The 18,485-nt window shown below is 54.2% G+C and overlaps 1 protein-coding gene across 1 annotated transcript; it reads right to left on the reverse strand.

The window, feature by feature from the left end:
• Positions 1-11,940: 11,940 nt before the first annotated feature.
• PCK1 (phosphoenolpyruvate carboxykinase 1) lies at positions 11,941-17,623 on the reverse strand. Its single transcript, XM_061208681.1, has 10 exons — positions 17,512-17,623; positions 17,073-17,336; positions 16,392-16,573; positions 15,597-15,800; positions 15,288-15,475; positions 14,911-15,073; positions 14,068-14,292; positions 13,843-13,974; positions 13,363-13,458; positions 11,941-12,977 (listed from the first exon to the last, which is right to left on the reverse strand). The coding sequence occupies exons 2-10, from the start codon at positions 17,294-17,296 to the stop codon at positions 12,523-12,525; spliced, it is 1,869 nt and encodes a 622-aa protein (XP_061064664.1). The 5' UTR covers positions 17,297-17,336; positions 17,512-17,623; the 3' UTR covers positions 11,941-12,522.
• Positions 17,624-18,485: the final 862 nt, after the last annotated feature.

Here is an 18,485-nt window from a genome sequence, read left to right on the forward strand (position 1 = left end):
CTCTCTCAGCCTGTCTGCAGCGAGAAAGGGAAACTCGGGGGCCCTCACATCAGCCCCATCCCAGCTCCCAGCCTCAGTTTCCCCACCTGCAGAGACGGACGGGGGCTGGGTATCACCTCTGTCTGCTCACCTGGGTGGGGGCAGACAGGCTGAGGCAGGTGGGTGAGTGAGCTCAAGGGAATGCAAGATGCTTGCTATTATTTGACTTGGAGATGCTCACAGAACGGGAGAGGTGGTGGTCCTCACGGCAAACTCCCCTCGGTTTTCTCATAAACAGAGTGGGAATCAAGGTGTTTCCCTCCAGGACTTTCGGGGGACTCCAGGTGGGACACCCGGCCCCTGTCCATAGGGAGTAGATGTGATGATTTTTATCCAGGAAGGAGCAAAGGTCACAGGCTTAGCTCTGGTTCAGGAAGCAGCCCCCAAGTGTTTGCAGAGCTGACTCCTGGGTGGGACCCCTGGCCATGAAGCTGCTACCCAATGCCTTAGCCAGTCTGGCTTGCCCGGGACCCCCAGCACCTGCCATGGGGATAACACTCGGCAGATGTTCCCGGGGTTGAGCGAACCTTCGCCAACCAGTAAGACATTAGTAATATCTGCAAAAGCATTGGAAGAAACCCGTGCCTGGCTCCATCCTGGTCCTCAGATGGCTGCGAGGCAGAGTGGTGGACGCAGCCCCCGGACCCAGACACATCAGGGTTCAAAGCCGCTCTGCCCCTCAGCATCCGGTGTCCTTGGTAAGTTGCTTGGCACCAGCCCCCCAGCCCCGAAAGCTGGACGTTGGGGTCACGGTTCCCTCAGAGGGTTGGCTAGGGGCTCGGAGAAGCCACCTGTGGCCAGTGCATCCACTGAACCGCGTGAGCCCGCGGGAGTGTCATCTCACTGTCCTCCCAACACCTGGCAGTGTGCTGGGCACCGAGGTGGGTGCCCTGCCCCTCAGTGGGTCACTCAACAAATACTCGTTTCCCTTCGGATCACAAAAAGCTCGTGATATCTGTGCCCGAGGACACACTGCGGGGCGCCCCTCCCCAGGCGCCAGCTCCCAGCAGTCTCTGCGATGAGGCCACCTCGCTGGGGGCTGTGACCCGCTGCCAGGCAGAGGACCGCCAGCCCTTCCAGTGTCCTGCTGGGGCCTCTCCAAGGCTTGGGTTCTCCGGGCTTCTGTCTAGTCCCACATCGAGGTGTCGGTGGGTTAACTAAGAGGCACCGGGAGCCCCCAGCACAGTGCTGGGTTGGGGGACCGCTTGACAAGCGTGCCCTCCCCCCCCCCTTCCTCTGCTCTGGACCAGAACCCCCCTCCCCGTGTGTCAGGAGTCAGGCGGTCGAGGAGTCCACCAACCACCAAACTGGTTCTGGGGACGGAGTACCTTGGAAGGAAGGAAGGAGGGAAAAGGGGAGGCAGAGGCCAAAGTTGAGGGTACCAGTTTGCCTACTGGGCATTCCCTGAAAGGGGGCAGAGCTCACTGGGGGAAAGGTCTCAGCTTCTGGGAACACTTCCCAGGGGGCTTGGCCTCAGCTGCTAAGTTTTCTGACCCCTGGACTTTTCACCTTGGCACCAGCTGCCTGACCACGCTGGCAGTATTGACCCTGCAGGAAGGGAAATGGCCAGAAATGGGGGGCAAGTGTGTGTATGCCCACCCCCCGGGCAAGAGGTCAGAGCCAGGACAGTTGGACCCGGAACCCTGAGAGCCTCTGGCCCCTGAAGCTTTGGATGTAGGTTTTCTCCTGATGCCTTCATCCTCTGTGTGCCCATCCTCCTTCAAGTCTTGCTCTTAGGGCTGAAACACTGGTGGACGGATGATGCCAAACCCACAGCCCCCCTCTCTGGGGATTTGCTCCCAGGGTGGAGAGAAGAGTTAAAATCCAACTCCCACCCTTGCTAGCCATAAGAACTCTTCTAGTGCCTCATTTATAGAATGGGGATAATGATAACTCCCAAGCCTAGCATTGAGCGGAAGAACTAAAGGGAGAATGCCTGGCAAGTGCCCGGCACGCTGTAAGCGCTTAGTAGGGAGAAGCTATTGTTATTGGACCACGAGTGCTCAGTAAATGTTTACTAACTAGATGGGTGGGTGGGTGAGAGGATGAATGGATGGATGGGTGAGATGCATGGATGGATGGGTGAATGTATAATTATGCAAGTGGATCCCTAGACAGGTAAATGGAGGTAGATGGATAGGAGAGTGGACATGCACTCATTCACTGTCCAGCCTTGCATCCATCCATCCATCCATCCATCCATCCATCCATATATCCATGCATTTATCCATCCAACTCTGTGTGTGTGTGTGTGTGTGTGTGTGTGTGTGTGTGTGTGTGGTGGTGAGGGAGGCCTAGGTGAACAGAAAGTGGATGGACAGGTAGACAGATAGATGGTTGGGTAGATGAATAAATACACGGGTGGATGGCTGGCTTGATGGGTGGATGGATGTTCCGTTGGACAATTAGATGAATGAACAGATGGAGAGAGAGATGAATGGGCAGATGAATTGCTGGATGGCTGGGACCACAAACGAAAACCTAAATTGCCTCCCTGCGGAAGGTGGAGATAACAATTACTTCAGCTCCTGCCTGGCACCACATACATGGACACAGCCACAGGGGCCGGAACACTGCAGCCTTCACAATCTACTCATTAACTGACTCATGAAGCTTTTCACCTATTCGATGCCAACAGGGGAGCAGCGTGACATTTCAGATTTCCTTTCAGCAATCGCTTGCTTGGCCTTTCACAGAACACGGCACGCAGCTGTTCGCTGGCTCTCATTCTCTTCCAGAGGTGTCTTCAAGCCCCCAAAGCTGGTAATGGGTCCAGCTTCCCCAGGGCTAAAGGGGGGGTGCCCTAAAATGTTGGGGGCCCCTTCTCCCCAGCTGCCTTGCCATATCCTCTGTCTGCAGCAGTACCACCGATCACCTTAATTACCCTTCATTTAGGGGCTTTAATTTATAACGTGGTGGCGAGGAAGTATTGGAGAAAGAGTTTCCCTGGCAACCAAATTTTTAAACTCAAGATCCTCCGGGTTTTAAAAGCCCTTTCGCATCTAATTCCCCCCCTTGAAAATTAGCTTGGAACTTTTCAGATGCTGAAATTTTTAGCATAACAGCAGGCTAGCACTTGTGTTGGAAACCATAAAAGATGTAGATTCCTCCCCTGCCAGAGGCAAGACACTGGAGCGTTGCTCGGTTTCTTCTACCACTTTCTTCTTGGTGGAAAAGCAGGGACTGCAAAGGCCATTACGAAATGCCCACAGAGGTGTCATTTTCGGAGCTTCAGGCAGCCAAGCTCCTGACGGCAGCCTGTTTTCTGGCTCAGGTTGTTCCAAATCCCTGTTGAGTTCTGCCATGAGCGCTGGATGGAGAGGCCCCCGCCCCGGGGAACGGCCGGGTGGCCTGGGGCTGCACTCACTGACAACCTGGGCCCATCTCCCCAGGTTGAGAAGAACAGTGCCCAGCAGCACCTCCAAAGGGGACGGTGCACGATTCCAGAGTCTACCCTTGGTCCAGGTTTCTCTCACTGGATGCTCCCCATCATCAGCAGGCTTCCCTGTGCCAACAAACTGAACCCCAGCTGGTGCCATGGCCTGGATTTCTGTAGCGTGCACCGGCATGGGGGCCCGCTCTTCCTTTCCCACTCTCCACTATCCACACCCTTCGCTTTGCCCAAAGCCGCACTCCATCCATCCAACCTCCAGCCACCTACACAGCATCCCCCCTCTCTTCACCCTCCACCCGTCCGCAAGCACACTCCACGCTCCATCCGCCCTGATCCTGGCTCACGTCCCTTGCTCCACCTGGAATTCCTTTCCTTTGCCCTGTAGATCTTGGCTTTCCAAGTCTGACAGCAGTTTATGGACACTGTTCAAAGGCTGCTCCCTCTAAACAGCCTTCCTGGCCCCCCTCCCCTTTTTTCTGAACCTTTGTAGCAACAGGTCTCCACCTCGGAGAGCATGCAGCTCTTCCTCTCTGTCCAGCTGAGCAGTTATTGTGTCCTGAAGGCACCTCTTACAGGGAAAAATCAGGCCGAGCTGCTTCAGATTCTGGCTCTCCCAGCTTGGTAGCTGAGAAGACAGAAGGGTGGCTTGGGGTTGAATGCAGAATTTACGGCTGATTGACCCCGTGGAGGTTAGATGAGCACCTGAGTGAATGGTCCATTGGATGGGTGTGTGGATGGAAGATGTGTGGAGACAGAGATGGAGGATACAGGAGTGGATAATTCAATGGAAGGTAGGGCTGGATCAATGGAAGGAAGGAAGGAAGGGAGAGAGGGAGGGAGGGAGGGAGGTGCATCCAGCTGTCCAGGCAGAATTACAAATTCTGGGAGATGGACCAGGAGGCTGACCACCCGGAAATTCTACATGGGAGCAGAAAGTGAGCCTGTAAATTCTTTTCCACAGAAAATAATGCTCCTGATAACTTGAGGCTTGAAGTTTTTCAGCGACCCTGGGAGAAGGACAAGGCCCCCTGCGGGACGAATTCATTAGGAAGGACAGTCCTGGTCAGCTCATCTAAGCGCGTGGGCCGACTCTAAGTGCCAGGCAGTCAGAGGGCGTTCAATAACTATTCATTGGAAGGTGACGGATTGATCTTGGAGACCTGCCATTCGAGGGAGGCACGGCTGGCTGGGGACAGCACCGGCGTTTCACCCGTCAGCGCCCGTTCCCTCGCTCTCAGCAGCAGGAAAAGTTGGTCCTGTTGCAACCAGCCCAGACCCCAGGGTTCAGGCGTTGCCCCCGCGTTTGTGCAGTGACTGTAACCCACACGTCAGAGGGGCCCTGGGGCACATGCCTCCCGACGAGAACCAACATGCCTGGTTCCAGGAGGTTGAACCTCTGACTGTCTGGGTTCAGTCATGAAGGACCCGAGGTTGCATCAGATCAGTTCAAGGCCACTTGAGTTATAACCTGTTCTCAGGGGTCGATCTGTCTGTGAAGCCAGGAAGACCCCGTAGATAAAGGGCCACCCCGTGGAGTTGTCGGGGGCAGGGGCAGTGGGGTTGAGTGCCAGCAGGCCTCTCCCGCACCAAGTTAGGACCTCCTTTCCAGGGAGGATAAACCTCGACAGATATTGATCACAGATACACTCAGAGGCCCAGGAAGGGGCAGACACCTGTTTGCCCACCGAGGCTTCATCCCAGCCTGCAAGGTCTGTTCTGACTTGGGACAGTCTTGCAGACTCTCGTCTGGGCGCCTGGGAGAAGGTTACACTGTACAACCCCAGGGGGTGCACTTCACAGTAACCAGGAGGGAGGGTGGTGGGTTTCAGTGTGCTCCATTGTTGGAGGGGGTCTTTGGGCCTCTGGTCCCGAGAGGAACATCTGAAAAACAAACAAAACTTCCTAACAGAAGGCACTGAGCTTTGTGCTGTTAATAAAACTGTCTCTTTACTTCTTCCCTCAGACTCCCTCCCCACTAGGAAATAAAGAAAGGGGTGTGGGGGGCTGGAGGGCGACAAATTCACTTCTGCCTTATCTCTAAAGTGTTTAGCTAAGTGCCAGGCTCATAATAAGAGCTCAATAAATAACCATTATTAGGAGAGGAAGAGATGGAGGAAATCGGACAGATCAGAATTTAATTCTGCCACACAGATTTATTGTGTTTCTGCCCAAGGAAAAAGAGAGAAAGATTATCTCAACTTTCCATCTCCTTCTCTCTCCCAGGCTGACTTTGCAGCAGGCAGTGTCCTCTTGTCCCCTTTTGCCTGCAGCCTGTTGAAAAAAATAAAAAGAAGCAGCTAGTCTGGCACGCTTGGCTGGGCCCCTACCTCTCCAGCCCACAGCTCCCTCCAACTTTATGTTTAATTTCCCTGGGTCGAGAGGAAGCAATCTGATAATCCGAGTTAATTCAAAATGTAAATTTCATCTCCTCTCGGCTAATGGCTCTGAGCTCCGCTTTACATAACGGGGAACAGCTGCCACATGAGTCACCCAGGCCTCTGGCTCCCCGGTCTCTGCTCTTAATGGTGATGAAGCCCTCGCCCAGGCTTCAGACAGCCGAAGCCTCCATGCCCACTGAGGCCAGACCGGAGTTGACCTTGGAGGGCAGAGTGTTGTATTAACTGGGGGGACCATGGGACAGGGGGATAATGTCAACCCCAGGAGCTCTGCTCAGTCCAGGATGCCCCAAGTGGGCCAAACCAGTCTCCTGGGGCGCCCACTCACCCACATTCAAGAGCCTCAGCCCTGGCAGAGAATTTCACCACGAGCCGGGGGTCCCCACTGGGTACAGGGAGCTGTCTTCACCCAGACCCGAGAAGTAGCCTTGAACCCTCCAGGGTCTGGCACTTAAGTGACAGCCAAGGTCTTCCAGATGCTGGCTCTCCTGTGGCTGATATGGTCCCGGAACTGCCCCTGGGCCACAGAGCGTGTCCCCTCCCTCCCCAGCCGATGCTAAGGGCTGAATACCCCATCGTCTAAGCTTCGTGCCCTGAAGACAAAACCAGCAGCAGGATGTCAGTTTCTGTCTCTCCTCTGTGGCGTGCGGGGGAGCCAGGATGGGGGGGTGAGGGGACCTGGGGGTGCGCCCGTGAGTTTGAGCCTCCTGTTGCCCACTGTCTTCCCTGGGTCCTGGCACTGGAAGAATTGAGCGATACGTGAGGGGCAGTGGGGTAGACAGGGAGCGGGGGGGGCCCAGGGGTGGGATTGCAGGCATGCTGCATGAGCTCAGGAGAACTATTCGTGGGTAGAATGTGCTTTCCCGTCCCTAAAGTCACGCTCTCCACCTTGTCCCTCTCCCCACACCTGGACCTGGGCTCACTCAATCCCAGTTCTAAGGGTCCCGCCAAAAAGGCCCACGGCTCTGACATCAGGGCAGGTTGGAGGGGGAGAGACTTCCCCGGGACAAGGCTGGGGAAACCGAGGCTCGGGGAGAAAGCTGTCGCCCGGCTGCCCAGGATCCTCGTTTCCTAACCTGGAGTCCATTCCACAGGCTTCCGCTACCGGGGAGGGGAGAGGGCCCCCCTGCCGTGGCTGGAGCCTCTGGGTCCCGGGCATCTGCGTCTCGACCCTCCCCTGTGAGGTGACATGAGCCCTCTCTTCCGCTGTGCAAATTTCCTGATCCACTGTCAGAGCTGGGTTGGGGCCCATGGCCTCCTGACTCTGGGATTCTTCCCTCTGCTGAAGACCCCTTGACACCTGGAATCTGAGGTCTCAGCTCTGCCACCCGCTGGTCTCCATGACTTCTGCAGGCTTCTGGCCTGTTCCTCCTCTACCAGTGGCAGAGATGATTTTTACGGCGCTCAGGATCATTGGAAGAGGGTCACAGGCCGGGCATGAAATGGCATTGATCCCCATAATGAATAAGTCTGTCCCTTTGCCATTTCCTCTGAGTCTTCCTGAGGCTCTCCGGGAGAGCCTGCCAGTGAGCTGTCTCCGCCCCTGCCGCCTCCCTCTTCCCCCTCATCTCCCTACACAGCCCTCCAACTCAGAGCCTTTGGCAGACAACCGGTTTCTAATGCAAGTTAAGACAGACTTTTGTTTTTATTGTATTTATTCTTTTTTTCAAATCACTCTATGGAGCTTTAATTCACATGCCATAAAATTCACCCACTTACGATATACAATTTAGTGGCTTTTAATTACATTCACAGGATTGTTCAACCTTCACCACAATCTAATTTTAGAACATTTTCATCAGCCCCAAAAGAAACTCTGCACCCGTTAGCAATCTCTCCCCAATGCCTCTGACCCCTGACCCCCGGAAACCACAAATGTACTTTCCATCTCTGTGGATTTGCCTATTCTGGACGCTTCATATCACTGGAACCACACAATGCATGTGTCTTTTGTGGCTAGCTTCTTTCACTGAGGGTTGTATTTATGTGGTTACCTTAGTGAGGAATGCTGCGTTTAATTAACGATTGAGATGCAACCTTTTCTTCTTCATTCAATCCAGTACATTTCCCCCATTTCAGTGTACTGATCGTTTGCTCGAGTGACCAGTTACCCAGGGAAGGTGGGATGTGCTTTAGAACGTTTGGAACACACAGTGCAAATCCCGTCTGAGAGGCGGGTTCCCTTTGCTGTTGGTTCTCTGATTTGGGGAATTTTCCTCTCCCTCCTCTCTCCAGCAGCCCCCAAGCCCCTTCCTCCATCCTCCCTGACTTTTCTCAAAACACTCATTGCTCGGAGGAAAGACAGGAAGCAGGGCAAAGTCTCTGCAAACAAGCAGTTCCTCCCTCTATTCAACAAACGCAGAGGGACAGCTGTGGTCTCAACTTCTCCCCAGTCATTCTGTCCGGAAGCAGCATCTACATCGAGTTTAATTGTGCAGTTAAAGTCATTTTCCTGGGCTGAACAAATATTCACAGCATATTTTGCTGAAAATTTCTTCGCCTGGAGAAAGGTTCTGCCTTTGGGGCTGGTGTGTCTGGTGTGCATTCACACATTTACAGACCCCCCTACCAGGGGGCCACCCGGCGCCGAGCAGGTGGCAGACAAGCAAGCCCCCAGGAACGAGCATCAGTGCAAAGATGTGGCAGGTGTCAGCCAGGCACGTGTGTTCTGGGCCCCGCCCCGGATGTGACTGTGGACCAGTGACGTCTGTTGTTCCTCCGTAGCAGCCCTGAATCCCGGCTCTGTGGCATCAAAGAAACCTCTGGGCTCTGGGGTGGAGGGGGGGGGGGCAGATGGTAGAGAGAACATCGTGCGTGGGAGCAGCTCTGTAATAATCAGAACCGCAGCCACCCTGCCTGCGTCACTGTCCTTGTCACCCGTGCTGTGGTCCCGGGAGGTGATACTTAACAAGAGCCCGTGTGGAGCATCTCCCATGGGTCCCACTCTGTTCAGCTTTCCGTGCAAGAAGACTCAAGGAAAACTTCAGAAAAGCAGGAAAAAGTCACATTTTTAATATCACTCCCTCTGAAACTTGTCTCCATCTCAGGGCCCCGGTTTTCCCCCTGGAGGAAGCTTAATCTCAGTCCATTGCAGGGAGGTCAGAGGACTCAGGGTCTTCTCAGTTAGAGGGTTTCCTCTCCACCGGCCAAGCTCCATGGTTTGCAGCAAAGTTCTGAGTTGGGGGATTTGTGTAGCGTCAAAGCATCGAGGCGGGGCTAGGACAGGAGTGATGTTCACAATATTTAAAAACCTGTGGGAGCAATGACCACCCGGAGGGGATCCTGAGCCCAGATTTGGGAGCCCCTCAGCTGTGTGGGGAGGTCTGGGGGTCCTGAGGGAAGACTTGGGATGGGTGAGTCAGGGCCGTTCAGAGGGCTGGGGCAGCAGCTCTCCATCAGCCTGTGTGGGGTGATTTCAGCTTCTCACCTCCAACCCCACCATATCGAATGTCAGCCCTGATTGGAGTGGAGCCCATTTTACAGTCGAGGAAACTGAGGTTCAGAGTTTTGTGCAGTCACCTGAGGGTACGCTGCTCTGAAGAGGTAGAGTGGGAACTCACACCCAGACCCTCTGGGCCCCAGACCCTATGCTGAGTCGGGCTATTTCATTTTATACTCATTGGACTCCAGCAGAGGTATTATTGTGTCACGGCACAGATCAGGGTGTCATGTCAGGTAACACTACTGGCCAAAGGCAGAGCTGGGATGTATCCAAGGTCACCAGTGTTTACTACCCCTGAGGAAAGGAAGGAGGGCAGGAGGGAGGGATCGGGCAGCCAGCCCTTTCCCATAGATGATGGAAGCCGGTCCCTTGTTGCTGCAACTGCAGGCAGTGAGGACAAAGAAGAGGTCACCGCTCTGGCAGGGGAGCAGGCCCAGGAGCCTCCAGGGCACCTGCCTGTGGCCTTAAAGCCTGGGAAGGAACATGCTGTGTGGCACCCGGAGGGGCGAGAGCAGGGGCAGACTGGGGGCCCTGGGTTAGGGTGGGCCAAAGGAGAGAGGGAGGAAGGAGAGAGGGCCCTGCAATTCCCGATGCCCAGAGCCCCCGGCCCCTCCCCCTCACCTGCCCCGCTCCCCTGGATTCTCCCCCAGAACCTCGGGTGAACATAGGGACAGGTTTGTTGTCCTGGGTCAACATGTGCTATGTACCTACTGTGTTCTGGTCTTTAACCCAGACCCCAGCGGGGCTCCAGGAACCCACGGAGGTCAGGGGGCAGCTCCTACACTGGATTCCAGTAGAGAACGTCAGTGCCTGTGTTGATTTGGACTCATGTGTACTGGGAGGAGGGCTGACCAGGAACTGGGAGGCTGAGTTTTCATTCTCACCCCCATCCCACCCTGACCAATGGGCCACTCTCAGGGCCTCAGCCTGACCACCTGCAAACGGCCTTGGCCTTACCTGCCTTCCTGCCTTGCTCGGGCTCAGGCACAACACTATAATGTCAGCCATCAAGGTCAGAGTTTCCTGATTATTGTGGCCGCAGGGCCCAGCACAGAAACTAGGACTTGGAGGTGGAACACAGTGGGCACGGTTTTCTGAAACTGACTTAGGCGCCAATGGCGAGTGCTGAGTCCTTTTGGTTCCCTGAAAACTCTTATTCTGTTTAAGGCACCTCCTCCAGGCTGTCCTCCAGGCTTCCTGGGCCAGGTGGCAACATGGTCATATAAGAGTCTGCTGGCTGGGTGGGTGATGCTGGTCATATAAGAGTCTGCTGGCTGGGTGGGTGATGCTGTGCACAGGGAATTCTGAGATGGCTGGCTTTGCTTGAAAAGGGATGAAGCCTACCGAGGGCCTAGAACAGGAAGCCGGGGCCAGGGGCATGCATTTTAAAAATGGTGCCCACGCTATATCCTGGAGGTGCCTCTCAGGGGTCCAAGGAACTGCCTCAGGGGGTGGAAAAAAGGGAGCCAGGGGGCCTGGGTCCCGACACCTGCCCAGCCTCCTGTTGTGTCTCCCTTAGCTGCTGGGTTTCTGAGTCAGAGTACATGTCAAGCGAGAGTTCTGCAGCGAAAAGGAAAAACAAGTCTGAAAGCCACTGATTTAAATTAATACAGCAGATAGCGTTTAATTGAGTTAAATGGTTTTTCCCGTCAGTGGTTTTGCTATCAGAACTTGACACTTTGTGGGCAGAGCCCCGTCAGCTCTCAACGCCTTAAAGGAGAAGGAAACTCTGGCTGCTGTTTCCCAGCCCCGACGGACCCGTCTGACCTCGGTTTCCCCACCTATAAAATGGGGGGGATCTCAGCTTGACCTTCCACATGGTGCCTGCAAGGCACAGAGGGCTTTTGGGGAACCAGCGAGTCTGTGAGTTGTGGCAGCGAGCCAAGCCAAGGCGTCCTGAGCCCCCTGAGAACACGCACGGCTGGGGTGTGCTGAGCGGGAGAGCCGGCCCAGAAAGGAGAACGGAAACCAGAGAAGGCCCTGTGTATCCACAGAACGCGCGGGCCCCGTCCAGTGTGTGGTTCGTTCGGATTGCCCGGAGGACCCAATAAACAAACATCGGGAGCAGGGAGACCAGGGGAGGGCTTGAGGCAGCCCACTGTGAGCCCACCAATGGCACGACACTCTGTATACAGAAGGCGCTCCATCAATGCCTGGAGAGCCCTTTTGCTGTTTCTTCTGAAGGACATTTTCCCCTCTACTCTCTTCCCCTATGGATGACAGTGGAGAAAAGCATTGCTCAGAAAAAGTATTTCTTGACAAAAACCTGTGAAGTTAGCCACGATATAATTCTTGTGGAAAGCCGAGCCCCCAGACCCAAAGTTTTGTCAAAAAGCACATTTTAAATGCTCCTGTTCCAGTTACACAAGATCCACCATTTGAAGGTTTGTGGAATTGTTCAAGGGCACTAACTAGTGGCTTCTAGGCGCTAACCAGTGGTTAACTCAGAAAATCCGAAGTGTGGCGCCGTGTCACCTCTGGGTGACATTCTCTCTGCTCACACCTCCCCACCTGGCTCTGTCCTGCCCCCTCCAACCCCACCTAACCCCTCCGTCAGGGGGTCCTGCCCGTCCTGCGTTCTTCGGAGGGGATTCCATCACAAAGGGCTTCATCAGAGTTCCCTGCTTTTGGTGGTTCAAATAAGAAAAAAAACAAAGCAAACAAATCCATCTTTTCTATAAAAATTTATTTTGTGATTTATTTTTCCAAGAAGTGTTAAGGGAAAACGTTGAAATTATGTAGAGGTAAGGAACCACGGTATATAAAAATAATTTAAACACATATTAATAACAAAGCAACATCGCTTTCTAGCAACAACTAGTAGGTAATCTTGCCCAAGATTTTTCCAGAGTTATTAAATGTGCTTTAGACAACAGTACACAGACACACACACACACATACACATATATACAGCTCAAGTATCTTCTGTGCATTCCGGCTAACTGATACAGCTAAAGAGAAAGAACAAAAAAGACTCTGAGCCTGAGTGTCCCTAAGTTGAACAAACGTGCATTGCATAGTGAACTTTGGAGCCTGCTGAGATTTCCCTCCACAGCCTCATTAGTGACTAGCCTTACTCTGCTGTGGTCTTATCAGAAAAATTAAGAGGTGTCTTTCGATCGGCCCCTGGGTGCGGTCATCGCGATGCTGCAGGCAGTGAGAACTCGCGAAGCCCCGTCCCTCTCTCTCTCTCTCTCTCGCTTGCTCTGTATGGGTCGGAGGCGGAGGACCAGGTGAGGTCTGGGGTGTGATTACATCTGGCTGATTCTTTGCTTCAGGGCCAGGGCCTCGCTCTCGATCTCGTGGGGCAGGTCGGCGTTCACCTGCCCCTCCAGGTACTTCTGGATGTCTTCCACCTCCTCCTCCCAGAACTCCTTGGAGATGTGGAAGAGCTCCTTCACGTTGACTTCCCCCAGGCCCCGAAGGTCCAGGGCATCCTCGTCGGGGATGTAGCCGATGGGCGTGAGCTTGGCGCCCCCTTCCCCGCCAACGCGGGTGAACATCCACTCCAGCACCCTGGAGTTCTCGCCGAAGCCCGGCCAGAGGAACCTGCCGGCCTTGTCCTTGCGGAACCAGTTGACATGGAAGATCTTGGGCAGCTTGGCCTCGGGGCGCTGGGCCATGCTGAGCCAGTGCGCCAGGTACTGGCCGAAGTTGTAGCCGAAGAAGGGCCGCATGGCGAAGGGGTCGTGCATGATGACTTTGCCTGTTAACAGGGGGACTCTGTTGGTAAATGATGCCTCAGAGGACGCTGTCGGCACATTTACTGTTGACATGGCCACTTGGCTTTCTCTACCTCTCTACACAGAGAGAGACACAGGGAGACAGAGACAGAGAGACAAAGAGACGGAGAGGGAACACAGAGACAGAGACAGACAGAGAGACAGAGACAGAGATAGAGAAACAGAGCCAGAGAGAGACAAAGACAGAGACATGCAGAGACAGAGAGGGACAGAGAGAGAGAGCGAGACATAGAGGCAAAGAGGCATAGAGAGACAGAGAGACAGAGACAGAGACACAGAGACAGAGAGCCACAGAGATAGAGCAGTCCATCTCCCTTCTCGGCGGCTCCAGATGCTGGCCGGACTCACCCTTGTGTTCTGCCGCTGCCGTGGCCTCCGATCTCATGGCCGCACCCACAAACACGCCATGCTGCCAGCTGAGAGACTCATAGACCAGAGGGACGCCTTTAGCAGGAGAAAGAAACGTTCTTTACAGGCCTTGACACCCAGACCCCTCGGCCGGCGATGCCATCTCACAAATGGAAAGATGCAGCTGTGTGTTGTCTTTCTAACTGAGCTAATTCTGCATCCCCAGAGCTAAGGGCAGATGCCGCCACGTCAAGTTACAGCAGGAGGCCACGCAGCCAAAGTCAAGCTGGGGGCGGCATCACAGGACCAAGGATCCAGAAGTTCTAGGTGGCCAGAGTACGTTCTACGCTGAAGCTTGCTCATTACCCTGCCGTTTTGGAAAGGAAGCTCTGCATCCCTGACACCCTCCGACAAGGTCACGGCAAAGGGGAGAGTGGGCCATGTCCTCCGGTCCCCAGCCCGAATGCAGGGGAGCCTCACCAACAGGTCGGCGCCCTCCGAAGATGATGGCCTCGATGGGCACGCCGTCCGGAGACTCCCAGTCAGGGTCAATGATGGGGCACTGGCTGGCAGGGGTGCAGAACCGCGAGTTGGGGTGGGCGCAAGGCTCCCCTGCAGCAGCAAGAGAGGAGAGGCCCTGAGCGTCTGGCCCGACACACACGTCCGTGGGCTGGGGCCCCGGGCCTCCCGGGGCGGGGCGCTTACCATCCTTGGGGTCCCACTCCTTGCCCTTCCAGGAAATGAGCTTGATGCCCGAGGCCAGCGGCTGGTCAATGCCTTCCCAGTAAACGCCCCCATCGCTGGTCTCGGCCACGTTGGTGAAGATGGTATTCTTCTGGATGGTCTTGATGGCATTGGGGTTTGTCTTCACAGAGGTTCCAGGAGCGACACCAAAAAACCCGTTCTCTGGGTTGATGGCCCGCAAGTTACCTGGAAAGTTTTAAACCAGGTAGTAGAAGTAAATACCAAGCAAAGCATAACATATATTCTTATATCTTGCCAGGCTAATTTCTGTACCAAATTCTCAACTCTTTTATTTTTATCCTCCTCCCTAGAATCTATTTCTCTTTTCTCATCCCAGCATTATCAGTCAACTCTGACTCTTTCTTCCTCACCAGTTTCCCACCAAGCTATTTTTTTTTTTTTTAGTCTTTATTGAATTTGTTACAATATTGCTTCTGTTTTATATTTTGGGTTTTTGGCCTGAAGGCATATGGGATCTTATTAGCTCTCCGACCACGGATCGAACCTGTACCCCTTGCACTGGAAGGTGAAGTCTTAACCATTGGACCGCCAGGGAAGTCCCCCACCAGGCTATTTTAATCAATTTATTATACAAACAGCAATATAGGGTCCCATTTCAATCCAGATTTGATATGAGATTAAAGAATGCTGATGGAATACATATGTCTGAGCTTTTGCAAGAACTGAAATAACTGAATTAAAAATCCAAACACTGGGGATTTAAGAGAATTTGGTACGTTCTGAAAGCCAAAACTTCACTTAGGTTCAATTATTATCATCAACACTTGGGCCTAAAAGAGTCACCTTGTTGGTCAAATTTCATCCAGGCGATGTCATCCCCCACACACTCTACTTTCCACCCTGGGAGGGTGGGGTTCATCATGGCCAGGTTGGTCTTCCCGCAGGCGCTGGGAAAGGCAGCCGCGAAGTACTTCTTCTGGCCCTTGGGGTTGGTTATGCCCAGAATCTGTTGGAGGCAAGATTTCTCCTTAAGCACTTCATTCCTTTCTGCCCCAGAGGTCCACGCTTTAGTCTAGGAAGGTGTCTCCATCATCATTACTGATGGAATTTCTAGACCGGTCCTTGGAGCATTGTCGGAACTCTAACGCGGTAGGGGTTCGCCACTTCCCCTCCTCTGCCCGACCCTCTACAGCGCGCATTTAGAATTTCCTGCATCTTACCAGCATGTGCTCTGCCAGCCACCCCTCCTCCTTGGCCAGTCGGCTGGCCATCCTGAGAGCAAAGCACTTCTTCCCAAGGAGCGAGTTCCCGCCGTACCCGCTCCCGAAGGAGATGATTTCTCTGCGGTCTGGCAGGTGGGCGATGAGTGTCATCTCCGGGTTGCAGGCCCAGTTGTTAACCAAAGGCTCTGCACGGGAGGACACGCCCACATCAGTGTGCACCGTCCCCGCCTGGGTTTAAGCCGAAGCTTATTTTTTGCTTTTTTTTTTTTTCAATTCTATCTTTTGATTTTGAAACAATATGCTTACTTTTTAAAGGCAAAGGGCACCCCACGGAATGGAGGCACTTGACGAACTCCCCGTCCCCCAGCGCTTCCAGGACGGGCGTGCCCATCCGTGTCATGATGCGCATGCTGGTCACCACGTAGGGCGAGTCTGTCAGCTCAATGCCGATCTTGGACAGAGGCGAGCCCAGGGGCCCCATGCTGAATGGGATGACGTACATGGTGCGACCTGCGGGGCCGGTGGGTGGGAAGCGGTGAGAAATGACCCCGGACTCACAAACAACCACCACTGTTTTCCTCGGTGGCCCCTTCTCAAGATCCCCCCTCTGACAACATCACGCCTTGCTTGCCACCAGTGCCCCCGATTTAGCAGAGTCCACTGAAAAGTGGCCAGAACACCAAAATCAAAGAGTTTTCATAAATGTACAGTTGGGTTCCACCAAAATCAAAGAGTTTTCATAAATGTGCAGTTGGGTTCCACCAAAATCAAAGAGTTTTCATAAATGTGCAGTTGGGTTCCACCAAAATCAAAGAGTTTTCATAAATGTGCAGTTGGGTTCCACCAAAATTAAAGAGCTTTCATAAATGTGCAGGTGGCACCAAGCTATCTTAAAGACACACGTGTAGAAATCGTTTTCCTGGTCGTATAGGACAGTCTATAAAACCAGAACTGAGATGTACATTTTCAACACACGGCCAATTTCACATGTGGAATGTAAGCCTCTCTGAGGCCGTGGGAGTTTCTATGACCAGTAACATTAGGACAGACGCAATAATAAAAGGTTTGCTGATATTTTGCTCAAATAAACGTTTCACTCACCTTTCATGCACCCTGGAAATCGGGCATTGAACGCTTTCTCAAAATCCTCCTCGGACATCCAGCGACCCAGTTGGCTGAGGCCGGTTTTGGGGATGGGCACCGTATCTCTTTGCTCTTGAGTAATGATGACCGTCTTGCTTTCAATTCTGGCCACATCCCTGGGGTCAGTGAGAGCCAACCAGCTGCAAAAAGCAAAAATACACAGGTTAGGATTGGAGAGGAAGGGCTGCTGTTCTGCATGGCATCTGCGCCCTGGACGCCCTCAGCCCCGCGCCAGTCAGGAAGGGACCAGTTATTCATCATCACGTTCTTCCCACACCTGGCCAGTGCCCGGCGCGCTAACGTGGCTCCATCAGTGTGGACACAGCCATGCCGCCGGGGACACAGTCAGGGAGACACACACTAGACCAGGAGCTAGTCTGTTAGGACAGGGACTGTCCGACCTTCCTTTGGATCGGGGACCTAGTTTGCAGAGAGCATTCGCACGCGCCCCCTCACTGACGACTTGGGCTGCTCTGCGAACGTCATAAAATTAAGTTTCTGTGGTTTCTGGCTCTTTTCAAGAGTCTGCAAACCACACAACCCCGTCCCGGCCCTGCCCAAGGCCCTCCTCCACCCCCTCCCACCTGCACCCCGGGCGGCGCGGAGGGCGCCCACGCCGGGCCCCGAGGCTGTGCTCACCAGTTGTCGTACTTCCTCAGCTTCTTGATCACACCCTGCTCCTCCATGCGGCCCAGCAGCTGCCGGTTCTCATCCTCGGAGCCGTCGCAGATGTGGATCTGGTCGGGCCGGCACAGCTTGGCGTTGCTCTCCACAAACTCTCTCACGGCCTGGGGCAGGCTGTCCAGGGTGCCCTGGACAACTTTGGCTGAGTAGTTGAGGCCGTCTGAGAGCTGAGGAGGCATCTCTGCGGGGCTGGGCTGAGGGGCACAGGCGCCAAGCTTCCTGCAATAGAAAAAGCACAGGCTTCCTGAACAAAAACAACCACGGATGCCCTCCAACTCCACGCGCCTTGTCCGGGTTGCCCCTCGCCAGACAGTCGGGGCTGGGAGGAAAGAAGAAAGCCAGTTCCTGTTAGCACTGCAGTTTGTGAGAGACGTAAACGAACAGCTCCACCTACCTTTCTTCTCTTTGGAGGATCCGGATCAGGGACCCAAAGGTCTCTTTCAAGGCTCTTCCCGCGGGTAAGCGTGCGTTCCCAGTGGGAAGGCCCTGTCTGGTGTTTGGGGGCAGAACTTCCTGGCTTTAAATTCTGTGAAGGACAGAGGTCCAGCCCCTCAGCCACACCCAGGGAGGCTCACCTCTGACGTCAGGGGCTGGTGTTTGGATCACGGCCACGGCCACGGTCAGTTATGCTTTGGACCGGCTTACCACAATAAACCCCAGGGAGATAATCATTGAACAGATAGTCGTTAATGAGTGCTGGAGGCCTCCGGCCCCTGGCCCAGCCATAGCAAACCCTTACACAACTTCTGATTGACGAAACTCTGACCCAGTCCCCTGCTGATGCAAAACACAGGCCCTCCCACTGACAGGCAGGTGGGACAGAGCACCGGCTCGGGGGGACCTCGGGGATTTTGGCAGTACGTCTTGTGTACGGACCGCTGCTGGTTGGTAGAACGAGACAGTGGTGAGGTATCACCCCACAGTCAAAGGCCAACGGGAAGAACACCCCCAAATGCAACGGGATGGTGCACGGCTATTGGCAATTGTCTCACCTAATTAGGGGCGAATAACCTTAGAGAGTGTCCATGGTGTGCCCCCGGCCCTCACTCCAAATAGAAAGAAACTCCATGAGGGCAGGGATTTCTGCCTATTTTGTTCCCTTTTTGTACGCACAGTTCCTGGCACACAGCAGGCGCTGAATGAATAAACGCAGAGCATTGGTGTAAGTGCTTTGTATCGACGTAACTCCTTGCCGCCATCTGAGGTGGAACCCACGAACAGTCTGTGTACAGACAAGGACACTGAGGCATAGGGGGCCCAGCGGCTACTCCCCAGTCCGGGGCTGGTGGGTGGCAGAGGGAGGGTTGGAACAGGAGCCACTGGGCTCCGGAGCGGCACACCGGACTGCCCCTTGGGAGGAACCTTTGC

This window comes from Eubalaena glacialis, chromosome 13 (assembly GCF_028564815.1).
Source record: "Eubalaena glacialis isolate mEubGla1 chromosome 13, mEubGla1.1.hap2.+ XY, whole genome shotgun sequence".
Taxonomy (NCBI): domain Eukaryota; kingdom Metazoa; phylum Chordata; class Mammalia; order Artiodactyla; family Balaenidae; genus Eubalaena; species Eubalaena glacialis.

Bases quoted from the DNA above. Each gene is read 5' to 3' on its own strand.
- PCK1 (XM_061208681.1), bottom strand. From the start codon at position 17,296: ATGCCTCCTCAGCTCTCAGACGGCCTCAACTACTCAGCCAAAGTTGTC. The intron at 15,074-15,287 runs GTAAGATGCAGG...TGCCTCCAACAG, and splicing joins GGCTGGCAGAGCACATGCTG to ATTCTGGGCATAACCAACCC. The intron at 14,293-14,910 runs GTGACTCTTTTA...AAAACTTTCCAG, and splicing joins GATGAAATTTGACCAACAAG to GTAACTTGCGGGCCATCAAC.